The sequence below is a fragment of the Pelophylax lessonae genome (genome assembly GCF_965119305.1).
Source record: "Pelophylax lessonae genome assembly, chromosome: 10".
Classification (NCBI taxonomy): domain Eukaryota; kingdom Metazoa; phylum Chordata; class Amphibia; order Anura; family Ranidae; genus Pelophylax; species Pelophylax lessonae.
In genome coordinates this window covers 183,882,168-183,902,482 of record NC_138777.1, presented here as the reverse complement: position 1 = coordinate 183,902,482, position 20,315 = coordinate 183,882,168, and the positions used below count along the sequence as shown (strand labels likewise).

Here is a 20,315-nt window from a genome sequence, read left to right as displayed (position 1 = left end):
TAAAAAAAAATGTTTTTTTATTTTCTTTTTTACAAAGGTGCTCCTTGTGAAGTACCAAGCCCCTCCTCGGCACTGAAAAGCATTCAAAACGCCAAGTTTTGTTGTTTTGAATGCTGTCAGTTTTTTTAATTTGGCGCCGAGTACCTGGAAGAGATGTCATGACATCACTTCCGGGTTTTTTACATGGAGACCTGATCAGAGCCGAATGAGGCTTTGATCGGGTCTTCTTTTCGGCGGCGGTGGAGGTAGGATGCCTGGGTCTCCTGGTGGGATGGGAGACCCAGGCAAGCTGCGGAAGGCGGCGGGATGGGGGGGGGCGCGTCCCCTTCCGCTCCTTGTAATCACAGCCGAGCGGCTTCTCGGCCGCATCGGTTGTCATTACAAGTCAGCCAACCGTCGGATATGGACACCGGCACCCCGGGGTGATGCCACTAGCTGCAGCCTTCACTCCGGTACAAGCACTTTCCCAAAATATCGGTAACCTCAGGTGCCGATTCCGATATATTGGGGAAAGTGCATATCAGCCGCTGATATATCGGTGTTGCAGATAATCGGTCGATCCCTGGTAGGGCTGGGCAAAACGATTTTATCGATTTTGTAGTGTAAAAGGATTTTTATTTTGCAAACTCGAGTTTTTTGCTACAATAGTTTTTTCAGACTTTTCTGCGTTTCGTCCTTGTGCGTTACCATAGCGCGATATGATCCAGCCCCCGCCCTGCATAACCGACAGTACACACACACTAGAGGTCACTCAGGGGCCCCCATGGCCTTCATGCGGGACACTTACCTGTAGAGGCGGGCCGCCCTGGGCTCCAGCCAGCTCCTAGTCCGCTGCAAACCGCACAGCCAGGCCCGGGAATCGGCCACAACACACCGAGAACTCCCCAGTAACCGGACCACCGCCGCTGCCATCTCTGCTCAGTCTACGAGGAACGAGCCAATTAGCGGCCACCACCAGGCCTGGATGTGACGTCAGCTGCCGGGAGAGGAAGCGGGCGGTGCGTCTGAGGGGAGGCGGGGTTATACCTGTACAGAGACTAGCCACACCTGTACAGCGCTTCTCCTCAGTCCTCCACACAGGTGTGAGCTCTCCTCCTGTGAGCCTTCCCTCCCCGCTCAGCGCCCCTCATTCCACACAGTCCTTGTGCATTACCATAGCGCGATATGAGCCAGCCCCCGCCCTGCGTAACCAGAGCCTCATTTACTTTTTGTTTTGGGATTCTACGCATTTTAACTCTTGAGGACAATCCTAGCAATAAAGTTGCACTTTTGACACTGTATCTGATGTCTGCAGTCATTTTTTAAGTGCATTGAAAAAAAAAATCGAATCGAAACTCTAATTTTTCTTTAAAAATCGAAGATTTTTTTTTAGGCAAAATCGCCCAGCCCTAATCCCTGGTATGATTTATCAGATCATCAGTATAATAAGATTTAAATAGGGGACATTGAAATGAATGGATTTTTGCTTGTTGGGTGTTTTGGAACTTCAGAGCTAAGCTTTTGTACAAGCTGAAAATCACTCAGGTGTGAATGGGGCCTGACATTCTCCTGCAGCATATCTGCAGAGTCTGACCATCTCTTGTATCATGTCTGCAATCTCTTACTTTCTCCTGTATTATGTCCAGTCTCTGACCATCTCTCTTGCATTTTTCCTTGAGTCTTTGACTGTATCCTGTTGTGTGTCTGCTGTCTCTGATAATAAATATTCACAGAATTGTATTATGCAGCCCTCTGGTGATATCAGTGGCTGCACTTGAGGCCTCCCATATCAAGAAAGTTGACCACCACTGACCTAGTCTGACTTCTCTGCTTTGTGGAATAGCATGGCCTCTGCTTACCACTATGGTTCCTCCTGCTGACCCCTATTCACTCCAGGGCACCATAGCAACATCCCAGCAGGAACCACAGTGGGCAAATGAGGGCAGACACACTTTTCCCCATACTCAGGTGTTGAATAGTATCAGCACAGAGAAAGAGAGGCTACTTTACATGTGAAATGGAGACTAGAGCTCCACCTGCTGGATGAATAGAAGACTGCATAACAAATATTTCATATTTACATGTATATAGAAAAGTTTTCATATTTTTAACAATTTTATATTTAGTCCTGAATATAACAAAGAAAATCTATACAAAAGGAGTATACATTCCCTTTAGCGATAGATTTTTTTTTTTTTTTTTCTTGACAAAACACCAATGACTTTACACCTATGCACTGCGGTCAAATGCAACACATCATGTTAGAAACATTAGTGTGTTACGGTGCCGTTCCTTGTCAATGACATTCCAGCCAACTAAGACAATGCACCTGCATTGTAGCATGCTGCAATACACGCTGTGGTGCATTGGGGGAAGGGGGGATGCCAGTCCATGTTGTCAGCCAATTCAGATAAATGCATAATAACATGCAACATAATGTGTGTTGGGCCTCATGCACACCGGGTGTGTAGTCCCTTTTGCATGAGCTTCCAGGGTCTTCCTGTGGATAAGAAGGTACAGGTGCATGGTCTAGCCCTGCTGCTGGCAGGCTGAAAGTTGGTGAGCCTGGACAATGTCCCAAGTGGTAATAATGTTTAGGGTATTCGTTACTAGGTGCACCAGCCGCATCAGCTTTCAGGCTCTTGCAGAGTTTTACAGGCAGCGGGCTGGATGGTGCACTTGTGCTTTCTGCTTTCACAAAGGTGAATGGCCAGTGTGCCTGAGGCCCTAATGCAGTGCTCCAGTATGAATGGGGCCCTCCCTTGGTGGTTGCCTTTTAAATCTTAATCTGCTGTGCTAATCCTGTTGTTATGGTTCATAAAGTCGAAGGAATTCTTTGTGTGAAGGTATTTTTGGTTTCGATTTTTTTTATCCGTACTTGTATTTAGAGACTGTCACCAGTTTGTACTTCTTCTTTTTAAATTACTTTTCTTTACAGCAAAAATAATAATAGATATTTTTGGCACAATTTGTTTCTTATGCTTTTGTTGACCATACACTATACGAAAATCGTTCGAACTCCTTATCGAAAAAGGAACACGCGGACATTAGAGCAAACGATAGTGCCATCATGTAATGACCGATAAATCGTTCAAATGACATAAATGAATCAATTTTTTGTTTTTTCACATATATCTAGTGCGGCAGTTTAGACGAGAAACACATTAACCTTTTTAAATTTATTGCTCGTTTGGTAGAAAATTTCCAAACTTGTCCTTCGGTTTTTTTTTGGCTCAAAAACGTCACAACCAATTACCGATTTGTGGTCATTAACTGGCCTAAAAACAAAAGAACTGTCCAAATGACTGCATTTCAGCCGATTTTTGGTATAGTGTATGGCCAGCATAAGTTACCTTGTTACAATTACAAGCAGTGCGAAGTTGACGGGAATCTGAATTTCCCCCCCTTTCAAAGCCCCCCTCCCCCGGTCACCATGCTTTTAGATTGTTCCTGGTAAAGCTACCTTCCACAGAGGTTCAGTGTGAGCTGTAAATAAACTATGATAGAATAATAAAATATGACCACAGTAATAACAGCAATCACAATTACAGGAATAGAAAGCTGTGCCTGGAACTCTTAGCGCCCATTCAGACTGGCGCGACACGACTTGCTGGGGCGACCTGTGAAGTAGCGGTGCACAGCGTGCACCGTGACCTCGGCGCGACTTGCAGGGTCTTCATATAATTGAAGTCAATGCAAGTCACCTCCAGGTCGCCCCAAAGTAGTACAGGACCCTTTTTCTAAGTCGGAGCAACTTGTGTCGCTCCTATTAGAACGGGTCCTGTACTATTCATTGGCGAGCGACCGACCGCGACTTGTCAGGCGACCAAGTCGCCTGACAAGTCGCGCTAGTGTGAATGGACCCTTAGGGCTCATTTAGTTGGGAAAATAGGCACCTGTGTTCAGAGACGGTTAAATACTCCCTTTGGACGTAGCAGCATTGTGTGCCAGATACAGGTTGGCTGATTAGCTGCAGCAGAAAAGCCCCAACCCCATATAAACTGGATAAGTGGTTACATGCAAACTAGTGGTGCACCAAAATGAAAATTCTGGACTAAAACCGAAAACACTGAGCAGTTTTTGAAGCGCTTTGGCGGTTAAATAAAAAAAAAAAAGCACAAGAAAAGCTCAAGAAAAATGCATCCCTTTAAACTCTATGTATGTCTTCACACTGGTTCATAGTGCTTCCCTTGCATGCTAAAAATCCTGCTTGCCGCATTTTTGGCAGATTCGGTCCGTTAAGAAAACCGTGCCTTTCCATTGAGTCACATGACCTATGAAAAAAGCACCGTCAACGCGTTTTCACTGCGTTTATGCCAGTGTGAAAGTAGCCATAATTTTCGGCAGCTTTTTTTTTTTTTTTTCTTTTTTTTTTCTATTTGCAAAATTCCAATAACCCTAATTTCAGCCGATACATCGGTGCATTCCTAATGCAAACACCCTGCTGTTTTCACATACTGTGTGCAAGGGAATGTTTCTCTGCAAGCCAGAATTCTGCGTAGAGCCCTCGCTGGCGGTCGCCCTTGTGCATCCAACTTTGTGGCGATTTAGTTGTTCCTGGGTTTCTGTGTCTTCGCATCGGCGGTAGTTGCTCCCTCGACAGCCTCATATTCGCTCCACAATGACCGGTGCTGCTCATGATGTGGGGATTGACTGATTCTATGGTGTGGACCTGGCTCTGGGACAGCTAGCTGCAGCCAGTCCTGACAGTTCTAACCTATGGTAAAATCTGTCAGGGTTGTCTTATAATGACACCACTTTTAACAGAAGCAGCTTACTGCCCCAAGCCGTCCCATTGCACATACAAGGCATGTGTGTGCTAAAATAGAACAGCTTGTTTTTTGCATTACAACTTGCTTGTCTTGACACACTGCAGTGCATGGTAAAGGCAGGGAAGTAAAAAGAAAAACCTAAAGAAAATGATGCATGGTAATATGTTTTAAAACTCATTACAGTTCAGCACAATTAAACATGCATGCAGGTTTTCCACTCATTGGTAAAGATTAGTCATTGTTTCTATAAAGCAGCACAGTTCAGTGAAAATCTAATCAAGGACTGAGGTTAGTTAGCTCTTTTACGGGTCCTTTCACATGGACTTTGTCTTCTCTGCTCTGTTCAGCAGGGGATTCATGAACTGACCCCTGCTGAATAGGAACAGAAAGGGACAAGTATCTCAATCTTTTATGTTTGGCTCCAGAAAAATGGAAGAGAATCCACACTTTCTCTTTCCTTCATTGACGGACACAGCTCTTCAGCTTCATGACCATAGGGTTATGCTGCTCCCTACAGGAGTAGGACTCTAGGCAGAGAAAAAAGCTTGAGCACGCCTATGAGGCAGTCCCAGGGGGTATACTCCAACTTCCTGCTCTAGGTATTCAGTTTTTTTTCTGCCTAGTCAAGAGTAAGGACCTAGTTCCTTGCTGGCATCTCTCGTCCTGACAATTTTTTCCTTTTTATTATTTTGAGAGAATCTACTATCAGCTGCCGGACTGAGCGACTAACTGGATAACCTAGATCCTTAGGGCCTCCCCAGTCCGGCCAGCAAGTGCGTGCAGACCGCAGCTCTCTGCGCTAGGTCGGCTGCGACATAGCACCACTGGACGTGGGCTGGCCTGCGAGTTAAACCTCTCACGAGGGCGCATACAAACTGGCTTCAGCCTAAGTCGCAGCGTTTCCACCTGGCCGACGGCACCCACATTACGATGGAGCGGTGCCCACCCTGTTCCTGGTGTGGGAACTAGCTGTCCCCCCTTTACCCCTGGAGGGTTTTGGGGTGGACGTGTGCCCCTCCCTGGGTTGGTCAGATCCCCCCCCCCCCCCCAGTCCATGTCTCCCTTCCCACCAGCTTTGTGGTCTATTGCGGCCTGTGCCCCCCCATCTTCTCACACACAACCTACCCCCCGGGGCGGACATAACCTTCTTTAGATTAAATGGGGTGCTGCACTGGCGATGGGGTTGGGGGGGGAGCGCGCCACTGGCGACCGAACGATCACTTATCCAGGGGGATAGGTCTGGTGGGGGCGCCTGCCAGGGCCCTCCTCCTTGTTGGGATCTGCACGATTAATCGTTAAAAAATCGCGATCTCGATTCACACACACAACCCCCCCCCCCCCTCCCACGATCTTCAAACGGCATATCCTTGTTTCATAGAGCAGAGCCGTTCTATGCTCACTCGCAGCTCTCAAGAAAAAAAAAAAAAAAGCCAACATTGTTAAGATTGCAAGTTAACTATAAACACAATGATTTACAATGTATCATCTCGTTCTTTTAGATCAAAGGAATGAACTTCCGTCTGTAAGGAGGGCAGTTTAACCACTTAAAGACTAAGCCTTTTCTGACACTTTTTGCTTACAAGCTAAAATCATCAGTATTTTTTGCTTGAAAAGTACTTAGAACCCCCAAACATTATATATAATTTTAGCAGAGACCCTAGAGAATTAAATGGCTATTATTGCAATATTTTATGTCACGCTGTTTTTGCGCAGTGGTCTTTCAAACGCAATTTTTTGGCAAAAAATACAGATGGATTAAAAGAAAACAACTTGACACTAAAAGTTATCCCAATTTTTTTGTATAATGTGAAAAATTAAATGCTAAAAAAATGTGATCTTTATTCCAAGCAAAAAAATTGTGATTCTCATTTTACCCAGAATCGTGCAGCTCTAGGTTTCCAGTTGAAAATAGCGGCGGCCATGTTTTTGGAGTTCAGATGGGTGGTGATTCGGCGGTGGTAAGCCCTTCCTCGGCCTCTAGTGCTGATATCGAGATATTACTCTTTCTAATCCCCGTGTGGTGTGCATATAGCTGCTGTGAGCTGACCGGTGGTGGTGAGTGCCTGGTGGGGTTGTCTTTCCCTCTTGCTGCTATACAGTGGTAGTGCTGTGCTGGGCCTTGTGGTGCAGACAGCGTGGTGGGGTGTCTTACAGTGCTTTTTACACTTTGTTGTGTGGTTCCTCCTCTCCATTCATGGAGTCACTGAAGCATGTTTCACCACCTGATCCCCTCTGAGGCTGTCGAGCCCTCTGGGGCCCCGCAACCGGCCCGCACTGACGGCAGTCCTGGAGTCCTTGGTGTCCAAAGTGGATTTGGTCCTGGGCAAATGGGCTAACAAAAAGCATCCCCCCGCCTTTACCTGCTTCCTCTGTCTCATCAGATCCAGGGTCTGATTTGGCCGCCGCAGATGCTAGCTAGCCTTCGGAGTCTGCATCCATGCACCCTGGGTGCTCAGATAGTGAGGATGATACCTTTTGTTCCTCTAGCCGCACATGAGAAGGTGCTAGTGGATGCACTTATTGTGTCAGTGCGGCAAACCTTACATATTGAAGATGCGACTAACGCAGCATCAGAGGTAAGGGTCACTTTTTGCTCCCACAGGTCCTCCAAAGCGGTGAGGGTGTTCCCCTTTCCCACCTTCTTTGACGATATCGTCTCCAAACAGTGGGGGTCCCCAATACGCTCCTTTGTAATCCCTAAGCGTTTTGCAAAGGGGTACCTTTATGAGGAGTCCCTCCTTAAAAAATGGACGGTACCTCCTGTAGTGAACTCACCGGTTTCCAGGTGGAATAAAGCCACTGTAATACCGGTAGAAGAGTCCCTGGTCTCAGATCTGGCTGATAGGAGGTCAAGAGGCCTTGACCTGCCATATGTTCTGTGGCTGGGTCAGCACTTAGGCCGATGTTTACTATCACCCTGGTGTCACAAGCTATGACTGAATGGGCAAAAGTTTTTTACGCCGGGACCTGGAGGAGATACAGCTCCCTCCTGCCTTTGTGGAGCTGGCGGATCAGTTTGTTCAAGGGCTACAGTGCGTCTGTGATGCCTCTTTGTATGCTGCTCCCCTGCCTTCTGGACTGTCTGTCTCAGCAGTAGTCCTACGGCGCATTATCTGGCTGAAGTGTTGGTCTGTGGACCAGGCTTCTAAGAAGGCCTTGTCCGATCTTCCATTCGTGGGGGATCGCCTGATTGGAGCTTCCTTGGATGAAATAATCAAAGACCTCACAAGGGGAAAGCGCACTCTTCTTCCTTTTCTGCTCAAGTGGCCTTTTCGTCCCTCAGGACCTTCCTGATTCAGGACAAGTGGGTCCACAAAGTAATTCGAATTTTGATCATATCCTCCGGAAAGGTTCTTCCCTTCCAACCTGCACTTATCCCCAGATCGCTTACAGGATCTCTATGGGGCAGTGCAAGACTTGTTACTTCAAGGAGTAATTGTATCGGTTCCGATGTTGGAACACTTTCATGGTTTCTATTCAAACTTGTTTACGGTTCCCAGGAAGGAGGGCAAGGTTCGTCCAGCTCTGGACCTCAAGGTGCTAAACTGCTTTGTTCGGGTACAGGAGTTCCAAATGGAATCCACGGTGGGGGTGTCCCTACATTAGGGGGATTTTCTCACATCCATTAACATCAGGGACGCTTACCTTCACATCCCCATTTGTATCACTCATCAGATCAGCGTTTCCTCTGCTTTGCCGTGGGTGAGGAGCATTATCAATTTGTGGCGTTAATCCTTTGGTCTCGCCTCCGCTCTTCACAAAAGTGTTGGCCCCAGTTTTAGCATTAGTGTGTCAGCGGGGGATCGTGATACTGGGGTACCTGGATGATCTGCTTTTTGCAAACAGAGTCTGAAGACGGCTCTGTTGGCCAACTTGGAGATCACTCTACAGACGCTGAGGGAGTTCTGCTTGAATCTTCAGAAAGCTGCTCTGGTCCTGTCCACGGACCTGGAATATTTGAGCCTGACTGTGGACTCTGCCTCGGCAAGAGTGTTTCTCACTCTCTGTCAAAACTTCAGAAGTTGCAGGAGGCGATTCGGCTTCTGCTGTCCAGCAAAAGGTCATCTCTTCGGACTTTCATGCGGGTGCTGGGCCTGATGGTGTCTACCTTTTGAGGCGGAGTTCCATACAAGATCTCTGGAAAAGGAGATTCTGGTGAAATGGAACAAGGATCCTCAGTCTCTAGACAATCTGATCCTGTTGAGCTGGAGCACGAGGGGGGCCCTGGTTTGGGTGGCTTCGCTCTCCAGCACTTCAGGGAAAATCATTTCTTCCCCCTGTACTGGATGGTTGTCACCACAGATGCCAGCCTCTCTGGTTGAGGAGGCGTCCTCGGCACAGAGTATGCTCAAGGAGTCTGGACTCTGGAAGAGTCCAGGCTACAATCAATGTGTCGGTTCTTCAGAAGCCTCCCTTTGAAAACATTCGAGAGATTCCTCTGCTTATCCCAGAAGATGGCCTTTTTTGGTGGCTATTAATTCTGCTTGCAGGGTGTCTGAGCTAGCGGCGCTGTCTTGTCATTAACCCTATCTAGTGGTTCTTCGACCATGTCTGTCCCTTCCAAAGGTTGTCTCGGATTTTCATTTGAATGAAGACATTGTGTGGCCCTCCCTGTGGCCTGAGCATCCTAAGGAAGTTGCTTTGCATTCCCTGGATGTGGTTTGGGCAATCGGGGTGTACCTGGCAGCTACGGAGTAGTTTAGGAAATCAGACTCTGTTTGTCCTCACGGATGGACCTCACAAGGGGCTGGCTGCTTCTGCTGTGACCATTTCCAGATGGATCAGACAGACTGTGGTTCAGGCTTATTCTATTAAGGGTCAGGTTCCTCCTTTCACTGTCAAGGCACACTCTACTCGGGCCCTCAGTGCCTCCTGGGCCTTCGTCAGTGCTGCAGGTTTGCAAGGCGGCTACCTGGTCGTTAATGCGCACATTCACAAAGTTTTATAAAGTGGAAGTTTTGGCATTTGTAGATGCTTCTTTTGGCCGCAAAGTTTTGCATGCTGCTATTTAGAGGACTTGTCCTCTTTGGAGCTCCCATGTTATCTGGTTGGCTATGTTTAGCCTTGGGGAAGTTTGTTTTCTGCTGTTCCCACCCCTCATGTTTGACACTGCTTTGGGACGTCCCTACGGTCATGAAGATGAAGAGCTGTGTCTGTCAATGAACCAAAGAGAAAATTTAGTTTTTGACTTACTGTAAGATCCATTTCTCTGATGATCATTGATGGACACAGCACCCACCCCTCTATGGAGTTGGGGTTTTTTTTTCTTCTGACACTACTTGTTACAAAACTGAATGCCTATAGCAGGAAATGGGAGTATACCCCCAGGGACTGACCCATAGGTGTGCTCCAGCTTTTTTTATCTTTGTTAGTGTCCTACTCCTGTAGGGGGCAGCATAACCCTACGGTTATGAAGATGAAGAGCTGTCCGTGAATAAACTTAAGAGAAAAGGATTTTACAGTAAGTCAAAAATCCAATTTTTTTTTCTTTTTTTCCTTTTTTTCCTCTCCCGGCATAAATGGACTGACAAAACTCATTGTTCAGTCTGGATCCATCTGAAAAGCTGACAGATTCAGACTGAACACTTGTGAAACGGCCCTGTCCTAGTGAGGGAAGATTTCAAGTGCCACTGAAACTTTATCCTCTTGGGGGACTCAAGGAAAAATGTCTCATTTGATGATAATTGGAATGTCACCTTTTGATCACCTATTATCACGTTTAGAATCTTTTTGATTTTTGCACAGCAGCACTTTTGAGTTACACTTTCATATTTACCATAGCGCAGCATTAATTTTTCATTTTCACCTTTTGATTGCAGTTTGTCATACTGCAGCCTAATGAAAAGGCCGGGGAAAGTGCTAGTTAAACTTTAACTTTAACTTAATTTAACTAAAAATGGCAAAAATACCTTTCTGAACCTTTATTCAGAACACTGCAGCATTCAGAAAAGAAGGAAATTCCCTAGCCATGGGTGAATTTTTCTGATAACACTTGGCTGTTGGGGTTAATAGACAAGTTGTAATGACATCCCCCCGAGCTCATTGTACTAAATGTGTATTCAGCAAGCCTAAATCAGTTTGTTTTTACTTGCTGAGCAGCCTGCGATCTGGTTTAAGCCAGAGAGTTTTCGTCAGACTCGCTGAGCTGCTATAGCCTGTAAAAAGATGTCTGAGGAGGAAAATATATGTTTAATGATGTGAAACATTTCAGGATACATGTGTCCATGTTCATGGAAATTTCATAGTTCATTGGTCACCTTTTTTGTTCTTATGTTTCCTACGCGTTCCATTTTAGTGCTCATACACCCTACAGCACTCTAAAATAATGTAAATAGAAACCGTTATAACGCCGTGTTGTGCAGAAGTAATTGAGAAGTGCTAATTCACATCATATAACATTGTCCAGATTTTTAAATTGCAAGTAGAATTATTGCTTTATTGTTTTAGTGGGATTTAGTTAGCTGTTTTATATTTATATTTTTCATGATGCATACAGTAATGGCGCTTTTCCACTGCATGGAACCGAACGGTTCGGCTCGCTTTTGTGCTTTTCCACTGCTGGTACCGCATGGTATGGTGTAGGAACGGTTTGGTACGGTATGGCGGCGCTTTTCCACTGCATGGAACCGAACGGTACGGTACGGCTCTTAAAAAAACAGTACCTACTCGATTGTGGTTCCAACAGGTACCAAACTGGTACCATATCCCACAATCCTTTGCATGCAGTCACTACTAGTCACTACTAGCCACTGATTGGTCAGAGAATCCCACGCACCCCGTTGTTATCCCACCCACTTAACTTGAGTACTACTTTAGTGGAAAAGCAAACCATGCCTTACCGTACCGAACCGTTCCAACACCATACCATGCGGTACCAGCAGTGGAAAAGCAAACCGGGCCAAGCAGGGCCGAGTAGAGCCGAGCCGGTACTTGCAGTGGAAAAGTGCCATAAATGTGATGTGTATTGATTTGTGTGTGGCTAGACTGAGGCTGGATGGACATTGCTTTGTGTACATACAGCACACATGGTTACATTGGCACGTGTGTAGGTGATTAATGGGCATGTAGAGTTTTCCTTTTGCAGCCCATACACAGCTCCAATTTTGTCAGATTCCTGCTAAATCAGCTGAAATTAGAGCCATGGGTGGCCTTATTGGTACCAGCCTGTTAGAAAAGCTACAATCCTAAAAGCTGAAGCTGGCCATACACTATACAAGTTTCAGCCAGTTCCTGATAAACCAGTCAAAACTTGCTACATGGTTGGCCCTGTCGTCACCCTCCTACCAGACGTCCTTTTGAAGGCAGAAAATTGTTGCTGTCAGAATATAATAGCCGCATCAGGAGATTTGTCTTTCCATGCTGTACCCGGGGGCTGAAATAGCAGTCTAGGGGTGTGTTGAATACTTTGCAGTAACTATTTTAACATGGTCACTTGCGTTTGAAAAAATATATTTGTATCCTTCATCCTCTCACAGTAAAAAGCTGGCCACACTCGTCATTTGTGTCAGATTTGATATGTCAGATCATCCCCCTCAGACCTAATCTGTTTGTTTCCTCTCTTTCAGACCGGAAGTTCACAGACAAGCATGAATGGATAGCCGTTGAAAATGGGATTGGAACTGTGGGAATCAGCAAATTTGCCCAGGTATTGATTTGTCAGGAATGTGATCTTTGAAATCTGCCAGCTAACTGCAGCGAAATCTTATCTGGGTCATTTAATGGACTTTGTCTTTTTAACACGTTTTGTCTTGATCAGGTAATAGGAGCACACAAGCAGTTGTATAGGAATGCTATAGACTTTTTGGATTCACTTATGGGGGAATAAACTTGCTCCTTTTTGTTCATATAATTATAAAAAAATAAAATCAGTTAGGCTAACTTCACACATAACATTCAATGCTGTGATTTTCTCTCCGGCAGCTGTCTGTTGTGGCTGTGGTAGGGGCAGTGTGGTGCATTATTCAGCACATCATACACAGCTCCATTATTTGTTTTTATTTGTATTTGTACAACCTTCCTGTGAAGTATACAAAACGTACATTTCATTCATGGCAATATACAGCAAAGCACTGCCATGCAATTTGACACGGTACACTGTGATTAGGGCCTCATGCACACGGGGCGTTAGAAAAAACGTGCTGCAAAGCTAGTTCTGACGCCGGAAAAAGCAGCTGTAAAAACGTGCTTTCAGTAGCTTTTTCCATTGGCATTATTGCATGTTTGGCCACGTCGCTTTTAGCAGCGTTTTTTTCTGCCTCCATTCAAAATCAATGGTTCCCTATGGGAACCTATTGATTTGAATGGAGGGCGCATCGCAAGTCGGATCAGGATGATCCAACTTGCGGTGCGACTTAAGCTGTGAGAATCTTGAGGGGGAACTCCACGCCAAAATGGGGAAAAAAAATGGCGTGGGGTTCCCCCCAGGTTTCAAACAAGGCCCTTCAAGTCTGGTGTGGATTTAGAGGAGAGCCCCACGCCAGAAAAAAACTGCATGGGGTTCCCCCCAAATCCATACCAGACTGTTATCCAAGCATGCAGCCCGGTAGGGCAGGAAGGGGGAGGGGACGAGCGTGCGGCTCCACCCCCCCTGGACCATACCAGGCCACATGCCCTCAACATGGGGGAGTGTTGGTGCTTTGGGGCAGGGGGAGCTCTGCACCCCCCACCCCAAAGCACCTTGCCCCCATGTTGATGAGGACAAGGGCAGGGGGCTTCTCGGTATCTGGAAGCCCCCTTTAACAAGGGGGCCCCCCAGATCCCAGACCCCCTCCCTATGGGTATGGGGTATACTGTACCCCTACCCTTTCACCCCATAAAAGGCAGTGTATGTAAATAATGACAGGAGACGTTTTGGAAAGTTTATTAAAAATCTCCATCCGGTCTTCTCCGCTCTTCTGGTCTTCTCCCCCTCCGCTCTTCTGGTCTTCTCCCCCTCCGCTCTTCTGGTCTTCTCCCCCTCCGCTCTTCTGGTCTTCTCCCCCTCCGCTCTTCTGGTCTTCTCCCCCTCCGCTCTTCTGGTCTTCTCCCCCTCCGCTCTTCTGGTCTTCTCCCCCTCCGCTCTTCTGGTCTTCTCCCCCTCCGCTCTTCTGGTCTTCTCCCCCTCCGCTCTTCTGGTCTTCTCCCCCTCCGCTCTTCTGGTCTTCTCCCCCTCCGCTCTTCTGGTCTTCTCCCCCTCCGCTCTTCTGGTCTTCTCCCCCTCCGCTCTTCTTCTTCCTCTGGTCCTCCTCTGACGCTGTCTCCGGTGATTATGCCGGTCTCCGCAGCTTGTTATATAGCCATTGTGGGCGTGGCTTCCCGATGTCACCGGGAGGCCCCGCCCCCTTATGTCGAGGACGACGAAGTTGGGATCTGACTGTCGCCATGTCTAAGCCTTCTGGCCTCCTAAAGTATTTCAATTCTGTTCAATGCACTTCACACGCATCATCTGTTTCTCAGGGTTTCCAACCAGGGGCATCTGCATTTGCTGTAGCAAATGTAGTCCTGCCTTTCTGTAATCGTATATAGTTTTAGGTGATACATTAACTAATTAATTGGAAGTACTCGCAGCCTGAAAAAGGATCATGGGATGTCTGAACATTACAGAACCCCCAGACCTATTTAAAGCATATAGCCTTCCTAGAAGGGGAAAGTTGAGAACCTTTCATGGCCTCTGGAGATCTTTTTTTTTTTTTTTTTTTTTTTTTTTATTTATTCAATATTGAATAGTCTTGGCTATTTTCTAGGATAGGAATTACACCTTTTAAGCCTCTAAGGACTTGTACCTGTGAGTCTTTTGTACTGAGCTTGCCCTGCTGGAGTGCTCTTGTATTCAGACAGAGGTTTTCCGGGCTGTACATCCATACCCGCACCACACTCAAGTTGGGAGCAGCAGCTGTGTCTGTGCCAACACGGGTATGGGCAGAACACCTGTGCATCCCTGAATGGACATACAGTGGATATAAATATAAGTCTACACACCCCTGTTAAAATGAAGATGTTAAAGTGTCAGGTTTCTGTGATGTAAAAAAATGAGACAAAGCTAAATCATTTCAGAACTTTTTCCACCTTTTAATGTGACCTATAAACTGTACAACTCAGTTAAACAACAAACTGAATACTTTTAGGTGAAGGTAAATAAAAATAAAAAACTAAAAATATGGTTGCATTAGTGTGCACACCCTTAGTACTTTTGTTAAAGCACCTTTTGATTTTATTACAGCACTCGGTCTTTTTTGGTAGGAATTTATCAGCATGGCACATCTTGACTTGGCAATATTTGCCCACTCTTCTTTGCAAAAACACTCCAAAAATGTCAGATTGTGAGGGCGTTTTCTGTGCACAGCCCTCTTTAGATCACCCCACAGATTTTCAATGGGATTCAGACCTGGTCTCTGGCTGGGTCATTCCAGAACTTTAATCTTCTTCTGGTGAAGCCATTCCTTTGTTGATTTGGATGTATGCTTTGGGTCATTGTCATGCTGAAAGATGAACTTCCTCTTCGTGTTCAGCTTTCTAGCAAAATCACTTTTACATGACAGAAACCTGACATTTTAACAGGGGTGTGTAGACTTTTTATATCTACTGTAAATGGCCCTCACTCGGGCGTACGCTATAGTACACATGTGAACAAGTCCTAAACATTACATGGGATAGTAAAGGTAACAATGTACCATTCTGTGCTCCAACTACATACTGTTGAGGAGTGGCACATAACAAATACCCATGGTCTGTATGTGGCCCATGGGCTGCTGGTAGGGAACAATGGAACTAAAGGTTATAATGCTGTTTTTAGCTACTAATTCTTTAATGCTCACCTGCCACTTTGTAACACCAGTTTATGAAAAGATGGAGATATTCAGTTTTCTGCTATTAGCTTCTTCTAGTTACTTACTTATATGTTGTATTTTCTTTCTTCTAGGAGGCATTAGGTGATGTGGTTTACTGTAGTCTTCCAGAGGTTGGGACCAAGTTGAATAAACTAGGTAAAGCTTGCATGGGTATACTTATGTGGAAAATGTCTTCAATCGTTTTAAAAATATCATTGCTTTGTAAGGATGGTACATTAAAAATGGATTTTCGTATATCAAGCACATGAAGTGACCAAAGAACTTGGAGCTGCAGGTTTTTTGTGTTGCAATGCATTGGCGATTTTAATGGGTACATATGCTTGATCAGGCGTCCAGTTTCTTTGTGACTGTACATTATAGATCCAATCAAAGGAGTCCTAAGGAAGATGACCTATGTCAATAAAAAGGTTTACCTGCTGTCTTCGTGGTCCTAAATATGTAATTGATAGCTTTAAAGGATAAGTTCACCTTTGGGAACATGTTACTCCCATTTTTAGGGTGGAACATTTTACTTGCTCCACCCATTTTTAGCGTGGAAGATGTAACTTGCACCCAGTGCTGCAGCCACTGCCAAATCCCCTAGCTGTCACTTTTGTAAGTTGGCACGGCCGTGCGGGGCTCCGCCTACACAGCTTTGTGTGTGAATGAACTACAAGCCCCGACATCGTTAATGGCTGTCGGCTTATAGTTCTCAATGAACTACCATGGCGCTGTGGAGCGCCGTGGTAGTTAATTGATTCTTCCTGTCAGATTGTATCTGCGTGCCCAGATACACTGACCAGTGGCGGCCTGTCTACAAGGGGCGCAGCCCCCCCCCCCTCCCCTCAGGCCTGCACAATCAAACATCATGTGTGTGGCCGGGCACCAGGAGAGCTGTGACTGCTGGAGGGCTCTGCCTATAGGGTGAGTGCCCCCCCCAAAAAAAATCCTCCAGCAGTCTCCACTGATCGCTGGATTCTTAACAGGCTCCAAAAATAAATGCACATTTTTTACGTGCAAAAAAATGTGCATTTATTTTTTCTAAGTGAACTCAGCTTTTAGGTAGCTGTTGTTACAGAAAGGTCAGACTAGGTGTTATAAATCTGTATACTTTTTGTAGTACAGGCCCTTTCAGAACAAGTAATCTTACATATTTTGTTATGTGTTTGTTTTGAAGTAGTGCTGTGCCTTTACACAAAGACTTGCGGAATAGTCGCCACCAAGTGCCCCACTTCTCACAGCCCTGATGTACTCTCCTTCTATCGAATATTCTCCATCTTTGTTGCTCTCTTCTTTTCTCTGTTTCCTTTCCTTTCTTCCTCTCTCTCCTTTTAGGGTGATGTTTCCCACCCCGATTTTCCTGAGGCTACCTTGGGGTCCCACATATCCGTACGGGTCCCACACAAGGCAGAGCCTTAAAGCAAGATAGTTGGGGTTCATGAAGGGCCCACTTCATGTTGTTTACAGATTTTATGGTGGTTATAGCCCGCCCCACCCATATATGCCCCTTCAGGGCTACTGAAGGCAGTCAGCTTTAAGTATGTTATGGTTCATGTGCCTGTTTGCTTGTTTAATACTGCTTAATTATATGTTATGTTGTGAAATAAAAACTTTAATAAAAACATTGAAACACACAATATACTTGATCTGCATGAGTCACTTTTACATTTGGGCATTTTATAACCTATCTCTGATTTCTCACAGAGGAGTTTGGAACCTTAGAAAGTGTAAAGGCAGCTAGTGAACTATTTTCTCCACTGACAGGAGAAGTTACAGACACAAATGGAGCCCTAGCTGACAACCCCGGCCTGGTGAACAAATCCTGCTATGATGAAGGTAAACACAATCCGTGTTGTATTTAGACTGGTCCTTGCTGCAGTCATGTCATTACTACACAGTGTGTTATTCTAACTAATTTTTCATTATCTGCGGTAAGGTTACTATAATTCTGATAACCTACATAAAAAAGGGATACTTGTTAAAGGGGACTTCCAAGAAAACCAGAAACCCTGTATCTGGGTCTCATCTATGTAGTGTTGCCAGCCACAACATTAAAAAAAATAAATGAGCTGCAGAAGATTAGAATGTTTCGGTCCTTCATTGCCTGGGTGCTGTGTGCACACATTTCAGTAGAAAGCTTCTTTCTTTCATGCATTCCACTGTGCATAGACCACTATATGAACCTTTTTGAAAGAATTGTAGTGTATACCCCCCCCCCCATAACATGCATAGAAATGAATGGTGGAATGTGTGCTGCCTGTGCTTTGGATGCACATAGATCAATAGAATACAAGCAATATTTATTTTTGACAATCCAATACAAGTTTAGTTGAAAATCTCCTTTGTCTTCTGGCCTTCTCTTTCCATAACTTCCTGGATTCCCTGCATGTTTTGCAGCTTTCTTCTGTTCATTTCTTTAGTACCTTACTGCCTGAAAGCAGTGATTCATTTTACTGACTCTTATCTCCTGAAACTCATCACCTCCGTAGTTCAGGGGGCAGGCACTGCGAAATATGTGACACAGCAGTGCATATTCACAGGGCATAGGAAATGTGTCACTGTATTCTAGGATTAAATGTGTGGAATTGTTTTTAATAAATATGATTTCAAAAGATCATTCAGAACACAATTTTTTTGTTCAGATTTATTTTTTTCTTAAGCGCTGTTGTGTGGGTGGTGATATGAGATTTGCCTCTGCTGACTGACCCTTGCTCATGTACTGTTTCTTGCTTACAGGATGGTTAATAAAGATGACTGTAGATGTTCCCACTGAATTGGATGATCTGATGAGTGAAGATGCATATGAGAAATATGTGAAGTCCATTGAAGAACACTGATATCATGAAGGAACATGTCCAGACATCTTAGTCATGTTTAGAGTCAGAGTAGCGGTTTACGCCCATGTTGGCGCTATGTGCCTACTACAGAGGTAACTGCTAACTAAGCTTCCCGCCATGTAACCTAAGTTGGACTGGCCGACACAGAAGCAGCTTCAGGATCCTCCTAATTTTTGTGTTTTTTGTTTTTTTTTTAAAGAAATTACTCCGAAATTTTACAGTTAATACAACTATAATTATCCAGATAGGATAGTCTTTATATTGGTTCCCTTTGTGTGCTTCCCTCCAATTTTAAAAGACTAGATTTGATACTTTCCAAAGACTGCCATGTTTTTCCTGTACGGGAATCATTGTAAATGAAAACAATAATGTTTGATAGAGATCATATTTTTTTGGTAATCATGATGAATGACCGTAAAAGCCCCACTGCAGGTTTACCAATAATACTGTGTAATAAAAACATATTGACACCTAGATTGCTGGTGTTTGTTTCCTTGTAGTAATCCACAGAGATGAGTTTCTGATAAGTGATCATTTTTTTTTTTTTTTATTTGCACGAACATCCAAATGTTTGGCATAAGCTTTCGTGGTATACCCCCTTCTTCAATGTTCAAGGTCTAAGCAGTACTAATACCGAGTTGTAGCACAGTGGTAATGTTTAGAATTACAGAAGAGGTCTAGTGCTAGAATTATTGCTCTCGCTCCAACATTCACGGTGATACCTCACGTGCCGTGCGAATACCATTTACGTATGCGTGCGAGGCAATTTACAGCACACTAAATTTGGTAGCATAATTTTTAATGTGGAATGTATGTTCCTTGCTAAAGAACATTTATTTTTTTTTTATCAAGTTGTTATGGGTAATTTCAAACAATGAGTTCTAAACAGAGTTCATCCATCTCATATGGATTTCCTACAAATGATTCAATCGATGAAAGTGCCTTCACCACCCTGCATGTGCACCAATTCCCAATAAATATTGCACTCACCAGATATCTGCTTAGTTAAGCCTCGTATCAATCACCCCTCATGGGGAATATTCTGATGATCACAGAAATGGAATAGGGATCTCATCCTGTATTAATATTCCACCATTGGATAAAGATAGGCCCAGAACAAGAGAACTCAAAATCATATGGGAAGAAAGGAAGGGGCTACATAGTGTGATACAGTCAAATAGGATTTATTTAATAGCCAAAACCCCCTTTATAAATGCACTCACAGTGGATAAAACAATTTTCAGGATAACAAAATGAACAAATGATGTAACCTGCTCCTTCCCCTCAGTCTCCTTCACCGTCACCACCTCCACAGGTGAAGGATACCAAGCGGAAGGAGCAGGTTACATCATTTGTTCATTTTGTTATGCTGAAAATTGTTTTATCCACTGTGAGTGCATTTATAAAGGGGGGGGGGGTTTGGCTATTAAATAAATCTTATTTGACTGTATCACATTATGTAGCCCCTTCCTTTCTTCCCATATGATTTTGAGTTCTGTTGTTCTGGGCCTATCTTTATCCAGTGGTGGAATATTAATACAGGATGAGATCCCTATTCCATTTCTGTGATCATCAGAATATTCCCCATGAGGTGTGATTGATACGAGGCTTAACTAAGCAGATTACTGGTGAGTGCAATATTTATTGGGAATTGGTGCACATGCCGTGTGGTGAAGGCACTTTCATCGATTAAAAAAATTGGAGGAAATCAGTATAAGATGGATTGATGAACTGTTTGAAAAGACACGTGGTGTTATCTAGACAATATTAAGGAGCGCTGCGAAACGTTTTAATTGGTTTTATATTAATTGAAATGTTCTATTGTTTGTTATGTGACTTTATAGCGGCAGCACCAGTTGTATAACATTAATTTGGAATCCTTTGCTACATAAGCACTGGGGTCGGTGGACCTTTTTGTTGAG

The 20,315-nt window shown here is 44.6% G+C and overlaps 1 protein-coding gene across 1 annotated transcript in view; it reads left to right on the top strand.

Moving 5' to 3' along the window:
* Nucleotides 1–18,869, top strand: part of GCSH (glycine cleavage system protein H) — a 33,930-nt gene extending 15,061 nt beyond the window's left edge. The window contains exons 2-5 of the mRNA XM_082269979.1: nt 12,317–12,396; nt 15,649–15,712; nt 17,261–17,392; nt 18,293–18,869. Of these exons, the coding sequence (XP_082126105.1) occupies nt 12,317–12,396; nt 15,649–15,712; nt 17,261–17,392; nt 18,293–18,393 (377 nt within the window). The 3' untranslated portion in view covers nt 18,394–18,869. The remainder of the gene's footprint in view (nt 1–12,316; nt 12,397–15,648; nt 15,713–17,260; nt 17,393–18,292) is intronic.
* The last annotated feature ends 1,446 nt before the right edge of the window (nt 18,870–20,315 follow it).